The 16,212-nt window shown below is 46.9% G+C and overlaps 1 protein-coding gene across 1 annotated transcript in view; it reads left to right on the top strand.

Annotated features, from left to right (window-relative positions):
- Positions 1-127: 127 nt before the first annotated feature.
- Positions 128-16,212, top strand: part of LOC120018691 (serine/Arginine-related protein 53-like) — a 170,527-nt gene continuing 154,442 nt past the window's right edge. The window contains exons 1-3 of the mRNA XM_038961893.1: positions 128-137; positions 1,180-1,230; positions 8,935-9,040. Of these exons, the coding sequence (XP_038817821.1) occupies positions 128-137; positions 1,180-1,230; positions 8,935-9,040 (167 nt within the window). The remainder of the gene's footprint in view (positions 138-1,179; positions 1,231-8,934; positions 9,041-16,212) is intronic.

The following is a 16,212-nucleotide window of genomic DNA, read 5'->3' as shown; positions in this document are numbered from 1 at the left end:
TCTTGCCTGCACGTTTCATCCGAACGTTCTTCAATCGATGTGCTCTTGATCCACTAGTGTAGTCTTTTGAGCAGTGCATGGTGGTGTATTTCGAGTGGTTTTCAAAGGAAGGAGGAATATTTGTCGCATGATACCTGGTATGAATTGTTGTTTTCCCCCCCAATTTACAGTCACTGTATAAGTAATGTTTGAAATACATCAATGCTGGTAATAACGATGTAGCTATTTCCCGAGCACGAGAATAAGGGTGCGCGTAACACAAAAATGCCTATAGTCAGCTGTGCTTCGCTGCAAACTAAAGCTAACACGTTAGCTAGCATGCCAGCAGTCTTGAAATTGCAAATTCTGTCTGCATGCTATAACCTGAAAATTAAAACTTCACAGTATATTTTAAACACAGGCATAAACGGTAGCTATTTTAACAATTATTTGAGAATGCATAGCTGTCCATTATGCTTGATAGCGTAAACTGTCGCTAGTTAGCGCTATGATAATGTAAGTTCATTGTTTACATTCTGTCCACGCGCTCTTAAGGCAGGTGGAGCCGAGTTGAAGTTAGCTAACTAGCTCCCTGACATACTGACTGCACAAGTATATTCAGAATAGAAAAGTTATTTTGCCAGCTATTTGTCAGTCTTGGAGGAAGGAAGGAATGGGGACATTAAACAATGTAGCCTCTCGCCACAGTACAGCTACTCATTGCAGGATTTACGCTGTCTCAACTCCACGATTTACGATGGAGTTGAGCAGCGACTAGTGTTGGCGGACTGGAACTTTTAAAACGACTGATTTGAGCACCCAAATAATAGCCTGCAATTACACAGAACAATGTCATGCTGAAATCAGTAGTTTATATAAAAAACTATTGAATGTGACATCGCAGCTCCAGTCAGCCCGCACTAGTCGCCGCTCAACTCCATCGTAAATCGTTGAGTTTAATCGGCTAGATGTAGGCCTACTGTTTCGTCTGAGAAATCAATGAATAACTATTTGATTAAATTAAATAAGACATGTCCTTTTTCCTGCTGTTATGATTTCTCCCTTCCGCCCAGTGAAGTGAGGGATTATGGGACACCACTCCTCTGACAGCTAGGAGGACAGCCGTAGCAGGAGGAAGAAGAAGAAAAATCACAGAAGGCGCTCCTCTTCCTCCAGCTCCTCCGGCAGCCGGGTGACCAGCCGCAGAAAGAGGTCCAGCAGACGCTCCAGAGACAAAGACAGAGACAGGCGGTAGGTCTATATAGAAATACTACAATTTACAGAGACTTGTAGATGAGTTAACTACTATACTACACTGGCAAAGATAGGAGGAGGCAGGCCTACAACGCAACGTCAGACAGAAAGGACAGACCTGCATGGTAGGTGTACTGTGTACAATACTAGAGGAACAGATATACTGTCTCCGTCTAACAGAGGTGCATGAATAAAGGAGCAAACTGAATATGTAATGGATCATCAGCTGTAACGGGGGCTGGTCTAGTGGTAGTGCCACCATCTCCGCACCACATATGCCTGTGGAGGCGGCGGTTGGATCCCCCGCCCTGCCACTCACTTTGTCTCCTGTATCCCTCTCCTCTATCTCTCCATCTACATATCTAGCTAGCTATCCTGAATATGTTTACGAAACGTGCCTTAAAATATATATTTAAAAATGTTTTTTATTGAAAGACGGTGTCAATTGAATAGGATAATACTACTTTATAGAGCTACTACTTAGGGTGTCCAATCAAAAATGCATATTTTGACCAATGGGTAACTCTGCAGTGCGTTAAAGAATATAGAGGGAAGATTGATATTGATTTTGACATGTAGTGTTTTCACATTTTAGTATACACTTTTCATATTCATTCGAAATTAATGCAAGCGTATCTCTGTGAAATGTCGACGGACAGAGCCTAAAATTAACACCCGCCACCTGCCAAATGCGGGTACATTTTGGTATTGGCGGGTAAGATGTCTATTTCACCAGCCACGTTGACGGGTGGTCAGGGCTCCACAGTGCAACCATTTCACTTAAATTTGTGAATAAAAAAAGTATGATCACATTTATAGTAAAATGAATGCAGCAATAGCTGTTTTCAAAGTGTTTCTGCCGTTTCGTTTCTTTGCTTGTAAATTAATCGTACAAGTCAAGAACTACGAATCCTATATAGCCTATTCCACCTCGTGCTGCAACACTGCCTGGCAGAAGCGCTGCTCACAGGCATAAAAGAAGTGAGACCATGTCCTTGTGTTTCTAGAATATTTACATTGTTTGTTCACAAGCTAGGTTGTTGTTCTATGTTTGAGTTTCATCTGCTAGAGAAGAGAAGACAACGCTGCTACTAGTCAGACTCAATCTCACAGGCACAAACATGACTCCAGTCGCGCTACCATGGCAACCTCCCGTCCTTGAGGGGGCAGGTGACATTTTTTGGTTATTTTGGTTAAAGGCCACCAAAAATGTCTTACTAGCCTATGCTAGGCCCATCTCCCGGCTAGCTGAAGAGGTCCATCAGCCACTCCTTGGGCTACAATACCTATTTTTCCAATTGGCCTGGACCCCTTTTATTGCCGATACGGAGCCCTGCCAATCCATCACGACTGGACAACCGACGTAATCCGCCCGAGGGGGTTTTTCAACAGGCTCCTCCGTCGCGACGTCCTCTGAATGCCCATCTGCTAGCTTTCTAGCCGCGGCCTGCTACCTGCTAGAGCATACCGGACTGTTAGCTGAAGAGTTCCATCAGACAATTTTTTGGGCTACTATACCTATTTTGCCAATTGGCCTGGACCCTTCTACTACACGGACCTCTGCTGATCCATCACAACTGGTCTGCCGACGTAACCGCATGAAGGGGCTACAACAGACTTCTTCCGTTGCGACGTCCCTCTAAGGCCCTGCTGCTAGCCTGCTTTCCCCGGCCCGCTAGCTGTCTGAATCGCCGTGTCTCCAGCCCACCTAGCTACTCACTGGACCCAAAGATCACTCGGCTACCCATTCCTCTCCCTAATGTCAATATGCCTTGTCCATTGCTGTTTTGGTTAGTGATTATTGTCTTATTTCACTGTAGAGCCTCCAGCCCTACTCGATATGCCTCAGTTAACCCTCTTGTCCCACCTCCCACACACGCGGTGACCTCACCTGGTTTAATTTATGTTTTTGGAGACAATACCTCTCTCATCATCACTCAATGCCTAGGTTTACCTCCACTGTACTCACATCCTACCACACCTTTGTCTGTATATTATGCATTGAATCTATTCTACCGCGCCCAGAAACCTGCTCCCTTTACTCTCTGTTCTGAACGCACTAGACGACCAGTTCTTATAGCCTTTAGCCGTACCCTTATCCTACTCCTCCTCTGCACCTCTGGTGATGTAGAGGTTAATCCAGGCAATGCAGTGCCTAGCTCCACTCCCATTCCCCAGGCGCTCTCATTGGTGGACTTCTGTAACCGTAAAAGCCTTGGTTTCATGCATGTTAACATTGGAAGCCTCCTCCCTAAGTTTGTTTTATTCACTGCTTTAGCACACTCTGCCAACCTGGATGTCCTAGTCGTGTCTGAATCCTGGCTTAGGAAGGCCACCAAAAACCATGAAATTTCCATCCCTAACTATAACATTTTCCAACAAGATAGAACTGCCAAAGGGGGCAGAGTTGCAATCTACTGCAGAGATAGCCTGCAGAGTTCTATCTTACTATCCAGGTCTGTTCACAAACAATTTGAGGTTCTACTTTTAAAATTCCACCTTTCCAGAAATAAGTCTCTCACTGTTGCCTCTTGCTATAGACCACCACCTGCCCGCAGCTGTGCCCTGGACACCATATGTGAATTGATTGCTCCCCGTCTATCTTCAGAGCTCATGCTGTTAGGTGACCTGAACTGGGACATGCTTAACACCCCGGCCATCCTACAATCTAAGCTTGATGCCCTCAATCTCACACAAACTATCATTGAACCTACCAGGTACAACCCCAAATCCGTAAACACAGGCACCCTCATAGATATCATCCTAACCTACCTGCCCTCCAAATACACCTCTGCTGTCTTCAACCAGGATCTCAGCGATCGCTGCCTCATTGCTTGCGTCCGTAATGCTGCGGTTAAACGGCCACCCCTCATCACTGTCAAACACTCCCTAAAACACTTCAGCGAGCAGGCCTTTCTAATCGACCTGGCCCGGGTATCCTGGAAGGATATTGACCTCATTCCGTCAGTAGAAGATGCCGGGTTATTCTTTAAAAGTGCTTTCCTCACAATCTTAAATAAGCATGCCCTATTCAAAAAATGTGGAACCAGGAACAGATATAGCCCGTGGTTTACTCCAGACCTGACTGCCCTTGACCAGCACAAAAACATCCTGTGGCGTACTGCATTAGCATCGAATAGCACCCGCGATATGCAACTTTTCAGGGAAGTTAGGAACCAATTTACACAGGCAGTTAGGAAAGCAAAAGCTAGCTTTTTCAAACATAAATTTGCATCCTGCAGCACAAACTCCAAAAAGTTCTGGGACACTGTAAAGTCCATGGAGAATAAGAGCACCTCCTCCCAGTTGCCCACTGCACTGAGGGTAGGAAACACTGTCACCACCGATAAATCCACGATAATTGAGAATTTCAATAAGCATTTTTCTATGGCTGGCCATGCTTTCCACCTGGCCACCCCTACTCTGGTAGCAGCCCTGCACCCCCCACAGCAACTTGCCCAAGCCTCCCTACAAATCAGCAGTACCAGACAATCTGGACCCTCTCTTTCTAAAATTATCAGCCGAAATTGTTGCAACCCCTATTACTAGCCTGTTCAACCTTTCTTTCGTATCGTCTGAGATCCCCAAAGATTGGAAAGCTGTCGCGGTCATCCCCCTCTTCAAAGGGGGAGACACTCTAGACCCAAACTGCTACAGACCTATATCTATCCTACCCTGCCTTTCTAAGGTCTTCTAAAGTCAATTTAACAAACAGTTCACCGACCATTTCGAATCCCACCGTACCTTCTCCGCTCTACAGTCTGGTTTCCGAGCTGGTCATCGGTGCACCTCAGCCACGCTCTCCTAAACGATATCATAACCTCCATCAGTAAGAGACTATACTGTGCAGGTGTATTCATAGACCTGGCCAAGGCTTTCGACTCTCTCAATTTCCACATGCCTCGACCAAGATCTCTTTTGGTCGAGGCATGGTTCACATCAGGAAATGCTTCTTGTGAATAGTAGACTCAAATTTTGTGAGTGTTTTTTATAGGGCAAGGCAGCTCTAACCAACATCTCCAATCTCGTCTCATTGATTGGACTCCAGGTTAGCTGACCCCTGACTCCAATAAGCTTTTGGAGAAGACATTAGCCTAGGGGTTCACATACTTTCCCCAACCTACACTGTGAATGTTTAAATGATGTATTCAATATAGACAATAAAAATACAATAATTTGTGTGTTATTAGTTTAAGCACACCAGTTTATGCAGAAATCAAGGTACTTCCAAAGGGTTCACATACTTTTCCTTGCCACTGTATGTCAACAGAGCTTGGTGCTTATTATCGGATGTATTAGGTTATGAAATCCGACTGTTTGGATATAATGTTAATATGTTAGAGAAATACCCCACTGAACGATTCAGAACATGAATAATCATATTTGTCCTGATAAAATATATTTTATAACATAAGGAATTAATATTTCATCACCAAAGCCCATTTTCACCCACTGGGCAAAGTGGGTGGGCACCCTATAGTACTTCATTCATCAGTCTACTTCCACTGTCCTCCATCACTACACAGACAGCTAAAGGGAAGGGGAGGGAGATTCATAGAGGGGATGGTGGAGTAGAGGGATAGGGTTTTATGCTATTGTTGCTATAGAGCAGGGCTGCCCAAATTGGGGTTTGCAGGCCAAACTTGGCCCTCAACAACATTCGGTTTGGTCTGCCAGGTACTGTATGTAATAAGCTGTTTGTGTGGTCAACCAGCCTTCTACGCTTCTTCATCAAGCCTATTAGTGGTGTAATTGAATGTAACAAGTAGTGGATGTGGTGTTGGTGAGTACAAAAGGAAAAGGAGGTACCCACAGTCGTCTGCTAGTGGGGGGATTCTCAATTGGGCAAAAGTCTGTCCTCACCGTGACTCCTACGTCCTACTCTCCTCCGTGACCTAGAAACCGATAAGTGGTTGAGTGGTCAAGGAGAGTGTAAAATTCGCTAGTAGGCGAGCGGGGGATTATGCTCACCTTCTCGATGACCTACTTCAGCAGAGGATGCACAAGAGGATCCTCCCGGGCGGCTAGCGCGGAAGTGTTTTCAAATCCGCCCCACCCCTTTGAATCAGCTGTTTTCTCGAAGGATAAAAGCATGCACACATTTAAAAACAATATGCTACTTATCCTTTTATCTATAGAAAGTCTTGCACAGCTAGCTACACTTGTTTTGATCACTTGACACATTCATTTTGGGATTCCACCCCTATAAACATAATTCCCTTTTGCGGGGGGGGTAATTCTCATTTCATACAAGCGTATTTGTTTGTTCTCCTCGGCTCTGCTCCTTGATTATCTTGGAGCTTTTTCCAAAGCAGACGAGGACTGAGGAGAGGACGCAAGGAGCCAAGCAATACCAATTGAGATTCTCCCAAAGATTGGCTGGAACAGAGGTAGATGAGCAGCTGATACTAATGATATGGCCCTCACGTCATAGGACCAGAGGGAGGAACTTTACTAAATGATTTGATATTATGCTTATTCCAATGGGGTGGTTGTTTATATGATTATGGACCTCGCATGACTGTAACTGTCGGGGTCGCTTTCTAGTTATGGAACAGGCTTGAATTTAAACGTGACTGCAAATATTGCGTTATGCACTAACTGCCCCAACACCCCGCTGTCCGTGCGAGTGGCTTGAAGGAGAGTCTTATTCATAGTGCGTTATTGAACATGCCCCCATCCTGCAATGCAACCACCTCTGTCCAAGCAAGACACAAATGAGTCAAAACATCTGACCTTTATGATACACTTTAAGTTGTCGTTACACTTTAATACACTTTAAGGAGTTCGTTAGCTTGGGTTCCTCAGCGTTGAAGACAAACTTGTTGGACATAGGCTATCACAACGAATACATATAATTACCAGTAGTAGATGTTACTGTCATCATTTAGGCCCACAGGCTTGAACATTTGTTTCTCCAGATTGTGTGTTTGTGAGAGAGAGCGAGAAAGTGTCTGTGAGTAAATGACCGCGGATGCTGTCTTTTAACAGAAGATACTGGACATAAACCCCCACCCTGCCTCCTACACACGCGCACACGCTCCACACTCCCTCTGCAGTCGTTTAGACAAGGCCGGTTGATGGTAATTATTTATGAGCTTTGGTCAGGGTCCATTACGCGTGATGGGAAATCATTGGTGGTCTTGAGAGAATGGCTCGCTGATCTGGGGCCGGCTGGGTGGAGTGGGGAGGGGCTGGTTGTAGCCATTTAAACCATTAGCCTTCAGTCTTCCCACTCATTCATTAGCTGCCTAGGAAGTGCTTCTGTCAAATGAAGGAGTTGGATATGGCCAAGGAATGGTTGAAAATAGATACCGGGTCAATGGATTAAGTTAGGCCTTCGTGTATGAGGCTACGTCTGCCTCTCCCTATGGGCCCTGGTCAAAAGTAGTGCGCTGTATAGGGAACAGGGTGCTATTTGGGACACACCCTACGTGTGTAAAGATAACCGCTACCCGAAGTCACTAGTGAAGAGCGGCAAGTGTTCACTAGCTGTTCACCAGGCATTAAATAGCTCCCCCCCACACTTCCCATTGAGTTGACACCGAACACACAGTCAGTGTTAGTGCACATGTCAACCCTGCTCCCAGGATTCACTTGGATGGCTTCCGTCATGCCGGAGCGCACAGGCAGCCTCCCTCTCATGTGGCGTAGCGGCGTCTTTCTCTTTGTGCGAACCAGCCGCGTTTTGTGACGTTATCTTCACACGCCTGTGTGTGTGTATATACACTGCAAGTTCAAATAACATGTCTTGTCCTGGACGTTTCTTCTGCCGAACGCGAGTCTGAAGTGCCTCTTCCTGAACCAGCGCTCTTCTGTGATCCAACCAACCCGTTGAATAGTAATACAGTGCTCTGTCTCTCTCAGTAAGTAGTAACACGTTTTGTTTTGATAGTTCAGCGTCTATTATTTGTTCAGTGTTTTTTTCTCCTCCGCTCTTATCTCGCTGGGCTCCCAATGGAGAGGGCCTGTTTTTTTATTTTAGTAGTAAGCATATGTGATTATTTGGCGAGGGAGAGAAACAAATAGAAAGAGAATAGTTAATCATGAATATTACTCAAACTGTTTCAGAGTCAGACAAGCCCCCCTCAAATGTACACACTCTCCCACCAACGATCGCTGCTTCGCACTATCAATCAGAGCGCCATTTGAGCAACGCCAGTGTTTACAAAACAGAATAGCGTTTGTTCCACACCGCTGTTCGGAAGCCCCAGCTGAGGAGCTCCGTGGCTGCAGCCCCTGCTGACTGCAGCCCCTGCTGACTGCAGCCCCAGCTGAGGAGCTCCGTGGCTGCAGCCCCTGCTGACTGCAGCCCCGCTAAGGCTGCAGCAGCGTGTCTGTCAGCACCACTTTGGTCCAAAACCACCAAGATACGCGGTTAAAACAGCAAGGCTTGATGATTCGATGAACAGCCACTGGCACTTCTTGGGGGCTAGGTATGGAAAGTAAGAAGGGAATTATTTGATTGCTGAAATTAACAACACACCAAATTAGGATTGTGAGGGATATATAAGTTATTTATGTATGAGACAGGACTGGGAGACATGTCTTCTCTGTTACTCAGTCTAACGTGTTGTGGAAGACGGGTAAGAACACAGAGAATGAGAGAGGATCTACTGCTTGGGGAGGAAGCACAGGGGAGAGGGTGTGAAGGGCTGAGCCAGGGGGTTGAAATGTGGTGTGTGTGTCTGTGTGTGTCAGACGCAGGCGGCGGTCCAACAGCAGCTCGTCCCGCAGGAGGAGGGAGCGGAGAAGGAGACCGAGGCAGGACCAACCACTCCCATAGGACACGCAGCTGCACCCGCAGGTATGATGGGGACTGAGGTAGTGGGGATGTGGGGGACTTGCTGGGGGCTGGGTAGGGGGAAGAGAAGGGCTCAAGAGGGTTTACAGTGGAATTAATATAGTTTTGTGGGTATGAGGGTGGCCAGTAGCAGGTGCTGGCTATCAATAGGTGCCTGACTACCACATACACGCATGCACACATGGCACACTCTACTCTCTCCACCGTACGCATACCCTGTGTTTGTCCCTGATTTTTGTCTCAATTTCACAATGATCATGATTGGTTCCAGCAACCACACTCTGTGAATGTTGCCATTTTGCTTGCCGTTTACAGCAAAACAGACTTGGTGTGCATTTGCATGCGTGCACGTGTGTGCATGTGTGTGTGATAGTGTGTGTGTGTGTGCCAGCCAAGCAGGCAGCAGCAGCTCAGTGTGGTTTGTTTGCTGTGGTGGCAAAGGCCATTATCACGTGGCAGGCTGTCATTAAAGAGACTGTGACTCTCTCACTACTGTGACAGCTAATGACACACACAAACTCTCTCTCTCTCTCTCTCTCTCTCTCTCTCTCTCTCTCTCTCTCTCTGTCTGTCTGTCTGTCTGTCTGTCTGTCTGTCTGTCTGTCTGTCTGTCTGTCTGTCTGTCTGTCTGTCTGTCTGTCTGTCTGTCTTTGTTTCTGTGTCACTGTCATTGGTTGGCTGGGAGACACAATGGGGGAGGCTCTATGCATGGTTGTCCATGTCATTAACAACTCTGCTGTTTAAATCTGTTTTTATCATTTTTAATTGTGCACAAGTCCCCTTGTTTATTTGTTGTATGGCTACAGGGAAGAATTGACAAACCATTTTAGTCACAAAGGAGCGGTTTCATATCTTCATTAGGTTAGATGAGATGGCGGTGATTAAGGAAACTGGTGACAGAGACATTGGACTGTCGGAGCTAGCAGGGGAGCCTAATTGGGTGGAGGTGCCCTTCTTACATGGAGAATGACATTGTTTATACATATGTACACATGCACACACATGCACACACATGCACACGCTGCCAATCCACAGCTGTTCTTTTGCGACGCTCCGCCAACGACAGCGTTGATTAAAACAACACCTCCCCCCCAAATCAAACAGGCATTAACGCCAGTGTCACATGAAAGTAGTAGGGAGATTTGGAATTACAGTCGATGATATCTCTGTGTTAACAAATGAAGCAATGCGATTAAAGAGGGAAGCCTCCTGTAATCGGCTTAAGCAGAGCTGTGAGGGGGGGGGCGGGTGGGGGGTGGAGGGGGCACCGCAACCTGAATGTTAAGTGGTGAATACGTTTCATAATGTCTGTCTTGACAATGGCCAATCTGCAGCAAGCTACGAACCGTTTCACCTGTGGTTATTGCTTAGTACACTAGTTGCTATTAGCGCAAACTGCAACAATCCATACCTGTTGGGTTCACTGAAGCAAGGGGAAACTCATGAAAGTTATAAGATAATGCCAGGGTTTGCAGTTTATATGGATTCGATTGCAGATCGCCCACCACTGATTGTGGGAAGTATCGCAAAATAGGCCTATAACGTTCCCGATTATTATCAATAGTCTACGCCATCTATCTACTGTATCTGTCTTATCTGTGTGTATGTATCTCATGCAGGTTGAACCCAACCTCTAAACACAGTCAGTCGTGTGGCAGGCTAGACTATATGCATACATTCTGGGGGTGCTGCTGCCTGGGGTGGGGGAGGGTGATGGGGGGGGGGGGGGGTCACGTGTCAGTCCCACCAAGCCTCCCAGTGTGTGTGAGCTAAGTGGAACAGGTTGCCATGGTCTGGGCTGCTATCGGTCACTGTCGCGTTAAAAGGGTTTGGGTCGAGGCTACCTGATAAATCAGAGGTGGATTGAGTGGACAGGGGCCCTGTGATTGATACGCTGACAGGATATGAGGCGCTCGCTCGCAGCAGCAGCCCGGGACGCCCGCGTGGCATGAGATCTAGAATATGAGCGAGGTGGGGAGAAAAAGGATGGGAGGAATGAGGGATATTATTCAGAGGGATGAGAATAATAACAGCTGCATGGAAATATTACAGGGGAGAAGATTAGGACAGTTGGTTGGGTAGGGTGTTATTACCTTCTTTAGAATCCTATATGTATAAATACAAAATCTATATAGGAAATAAGAATAATGCTCTGTGAAGCTCTTATGTGTTTACTATTCCAAAGCGACTCCCTCTTTCTTTTTTTGCAATCAGAAAATGATTTGAAGAGAGGAGATTTCCCCCATCACCCCAGAGGCGGGCCAATCAACCCGCCCGAAATGTGTAGCAGATTACCCATTAGTCATTCATGTTTATTCCCTTTGATCAGAGGAGTCAGATCCCCCAGCCCAACGTTATACGGAGAGGTGTCATGGCTCAGTTCACCACTCCGTTCACCGCTCCGGCTCCAGTTCACCGGGGATGGCGAGGCACCGAGCACACGTCTATCTGGACTCAACTAAACCCGCTCCAACAAAGACAACACGGTTAAGAATTACGGAGGGATCACAGGAACATTTTAGGGGAAGTTTGTGAAGTTAGGAGGGGGGGGGGGGGGGGTGAAGGATGGGGTGGTAGGAGAGTCACAGGTTAAAGCCATGGCCGTCTGACAGTCAGTCAGTGTTAAGGTTCAGTGGCAGGTTCACAGGAGAGAGATGGAGGCCATCATAGCGTTACTAATCCACCACTTGACCTCAAACACCAGACGTCACTCACGCATACACACACACACACACACACACACACACACACACACACACACACACACACACACACACACACACACACACACACACACACACACACACACAAAGATGCTTACATCTCTCTCATTAATATTTCAGAGGCATGTTCCGTTTGGGGGGCATAGTGCTTGTGTAAGGGTTTAGCCCAGATAACTGCCAAGCGGTTAGATCAGTGTGATTGTCATCTGCATCAAGCGGAGGGCCCCTAATTATCATGCCCTCCTCCCTTAAGGATAGTGAACTCATCCAGAAAACACTATCGCTCCAATCAGGCGCTCTGGAGCAACTAGGACTGCACTACTGTGCAGGTTGGGGTAGTGTGTGTGTGTGCCTAGCTCCGAGGTTTCAGAATGGGAAACCCTCTCGTTGGCGGAGTAGTCGTTTGCTTCGGCACGCCGTAGGAAGATCACACAAGGCGTGAGTGATGGCTCAATATTTATTTCGCACAGCAATTTTCTGGTGTAATGAAATGAGGTGCTGGGCGGCCGCAGTACATCTGCTTGATGGCTTTCCCTGACTGCGCCGAGCTAGGGGCCCGTGCAAGGTCACCAAGTGTAGAGAGGAGGAAGAGGAGGAAGGTTGTTGCAGGGGGATGAGAAAGGCCTTTCTGAGAGAGGAAACCCCCCCCCCCCGGTCCTCAACGTTTCCACGGTATCTGGTTCACCCATCAGCCCTCAGGTGGCGTTGGTGTGGGGGGGTTGGGTGTGGGAAGTGTGTCAGGTGGGTCTGGGCCCAGCGGAGTGCTATGGGGATCCGATCCGAGTGTGTGTCGCGGACATGACAACCCAAATCTGTTTTTCTACCCCAAAGCGCAAAGAGCTTGACAATAGGACGTAGAAGAAGAAAGCTTGTGGATTCTTATAGTGTTGAAGAAAGTAAAACAAGACGAGTACCTGTAAGAGCATAAGATAACAACACGCAAGTGTTATTTTGTTATGTCACAGTTTTTCTACTGTCAGTGGTGAGTGTGTACCCTATAACCCGTTTAGTGTGTGTGTGTGTGTTTGAATGCTGCTTACAGGACAACCTGCTCCTCTATATATGTATTTTATACCTCCGGCCTTTCTCCTCTCATACGCCTCCTACAGGTGGTGAGGGATATTTGCTTCTCTACCAGTCCTCGCATTATACCCGACTTATACAAAATGTTGGTTTAAACTGAAAGATGACCCGGTATGGTTGTGGTGCGTGCTCTTTACTTCATAAAAATCAACATGCTTCCAGTTTGGAAGATCTGATGTGCTTTTTCAGAGGTTTTCCCCCTCTGCATCCAGTCTTTTTTTATTTATCCCCTTTAAAGGCCAGTCAAGCGCTGCTCGCTGCTTTGTTGTCGGAAACCTTTATTTACCAAAGAGAGGAGTAAGTGACTGACACGGACGGAGCCTTTCATCCCTGGCTCGCCGCGAGGCACTGTTGCCCTCTCCTGCCAAGCCCCCCGTCCAGCCACCCTCCTCCAGGCACACATTCAGTACCAGCCCCCAGCCACACTCCCCTGGGTGGGAAACTAGCCGAGTCTGTCCTGCCGCTAAATAAACACACACACAAGCGCATGTACACACATGAGCACTTGTATACAGACAGAGAGACACTCACACACAAGGCTTTATGATAGCCCCAATGCAATAATCCGATATGCCAACGTTTTGGAGTCGACAGATTTAATGGTTCATTCGTTTTTAGATTTTTCTAATAAAAAATAGATCTGTTTAAAAATATATATATTTCAGTTCAGATAACAGGAAACATTACGTGGGTTTTGTTTACACCGACCCTATTGTGTGTTGTTCAAGTTAAAAACAACCTTGCCACAGGAAACTCAGTCGGTGTTTGAGCATCTTATAGGAACCACCGGAGATTAACGAGCTCTTCTGTATTCATCCCGTGTCAGAAACGATGACCGATTGGTCCGTCAAACAGCAATGGCACCTGAATGCGAATTGTGAAGAAAACCATGATGCCAATGTCTCCTAATCACCCATCATTACCCGTCAGATTGCTTGATCTCTGTAAATATTAGGGGCTGTTGTTCTGCCTTGACCTCGCTCGCACCGCTCTCGTCTAATGTATTTATTGTCCAGAGGCTTTCGCTTTGACTGGGCCTTTCAGTTCTCTCTCAGTTCTTCACGGCTGGCCCTCTGGTCTTCAAAGCCAGAGCTCAGGATTCTGCCTTCACTGTGTGGTACTAGCAGCTATCTGCCTCTTTTAAGGATTCCATAAAATGTCTTTAACCCGTCAGTCCACATTTGGACCGGTTTGGAGAAAGATGGCGGCGGCTCCTAATACACAATGAGCTGTATGTTAATTTCATCACGTCGAAAAAGCTCGCCCGTTTGTCCAGGGTGTGATAGAGAGGAGAGCGAGAGAGACAGAAAGTGAGAGAGAGACTCTTTGCCCTGGTATCGGAAATCTGAATACAAAATGAATCTCCCTTTCCTACTTTTCTCCTCCATTTAAGCTTCTTGAAGTTCTTCCAAATTGGGTTTTAAATGCCAATTAGGAGGTTGAATGTAGTAAAATAAAAGAAAATGCAACCAGAATGGCCTCACCTTCTGGCTGGTTAGGCTTCTGAGAGAGACGCTGAACCTTTGGCTCCGAGCGCGGCTTTGAGAAAAATATCCTGCCTAATGAACACATTAATTAGAACCATAACTATTTATAAGATGATAATTAGAAACGAAGGGAGGTAAACTGGGCTTTTCCTGCAATTAATGGAGGATTAATTACTGGAGGTAATGAAGTGGATTTTTTGAAACGCATTAAGGTGAAGTACAGAGATGTGCAGACGCTTTGTGATCAGTGGCATAATTATTTAGGCGGCTGTTTGAGTCTCGGCTCACTGCATCGTTATATATGCACTTAAAAAAACTTAACACCAAAATGACTGCCTAATTATTTCTAATTGGCAGGCCCGTGTGTTGTCATTGAGCTGTTTGGAGCGAGTGGCGGCAGAACCCTGGGTTTAATGACGCTGTGTGGGGAAAGTGAAGGGGAGAAGGGGGCACCTTGCGCCACAGCCCAGCCCAGCCTGGCCTCGCCCTCCCCCCGTGCCTCTCACTCCCGACGGGGTCTCACCGATGCGCCTCTGTCTGACTCGGGAGGTTACCCATCAAGTAGCCGACCGGCAAAGTAAAATAAATAAATAATATTATTCAGTACGTTTCAGGTTTATCTTTTTTCCTTAATGAACGGCCATGGCTTCCTCTCAATTAAGCAGAGATGAACGGCCACCGGGGTCTACCCTCCTCCTCCGCCTCCCCCATCACCTCCACACGTTTCTGCCCCCGTATGGTACGCTACACACGCTGCTCCATTCAATAGCCATTTTCTGTGACTTAACGTACATTCCCAAGGTCCCCAATGGAAACCTAGGCCCAGAGCCACAGCCACAGATTGGGCTCTTTACCAGGTACCAGCATCCTACTTATGACTCACTGACAGCTTTGTTTGAGTACTTAGCAGAACATGTCTCCCCTAGGCTAGGCCTAACCGTAGACGACAATTGAGGCTAGTTGTTATAATTGATACAAATTCATATGCTTATATTTCCAATTTGTCTCTTTGTGTGTGTCTGCATGCCTGTGTGTGCATGCCTGTATGTTCGTGCATACATTTATGGGTGTGTGCGTGCTAAGCAGAGCCATGTGCACTGGCCTGTCAGATGAACCACTGTCACCCCCTCCTCCACCCTCCCCAGAACAGAACAGCCGGCAAGCAAATTGTGGACTAATGGAATCTCCCAGGCAGGCAGCACTTGTCTTCTACCCGTGCACAGGCAGGGGGAAATGTGGTTTCATTTATCCATCTAATAATTGAACTGTAAAAAAAAAAAGGGATGGCAAAATGAAAAAATTAAATTGGGATCATGTGCTTCTTGACTGAAGTCCGGACACTCTTTGAAAAGTAATGAAACACTTTCTCAACGAGCTTGAGTTTCGAAGAGTGTATTTCTTTCTTTCTTTTCCTTCGCTCTGTCCGTCCGGCTGGGGGCGTCCCGTGATGGAGCTCCCCGGCCAAGTCGGAAACACAAAGAGGAAGTGGGGAAATGTATCACCTGTCACGTGGCCCACCCTGCCTCTCTGTGATTGGTTGGAGGAGTGCGTTGGAGTACCTCAGCGCTTCTTCTCAGGAGCAGTAGATTGCTCAGGAGACTCTGGGCTATCGCTCTCTGGTGGGTGGCTCTCGCTCGCTCTCTCTCTCTCTCTCTCTCTCTCTCTCTCTCTCTCTCTCTCTCTCTCTCTCTCTCTCTCTCTCCCCCCTCCCTTCCTTCCCGGCCCAGGGAAAGATTAGAGTAGGGTTTCCCAAACTCGGTCCTCGTTGACCCCAAGGGATGCACATTTCATTTTTTTCCCCCCTAGCACCACACAGCTGATTCAACTAATCATCAAGCTTTGATCATTTGAATCAGCTGTGTGGTGTTAAGGCCAAAAACAA

This window comes from Salvelinus namaycush, chromosome 23 (genome assembly GCF_016432855.1).
Source record: "Salvelinus namaycush isolate Seneca chromosome 23, SaNama_1.0, whole genome shotgun sequence".
NCBI classification, from domain to species: Eukaryota; Metazoa; Chordata; class Actinopteri; order Salmoniformes; family Salmonidae; genus Salvelinus; species Salvelinus namaycush.
Note: the sequence above shows the minus strand (reverse complement) of the source record. Positions and strands in the feature narration are given on the sequence as shown.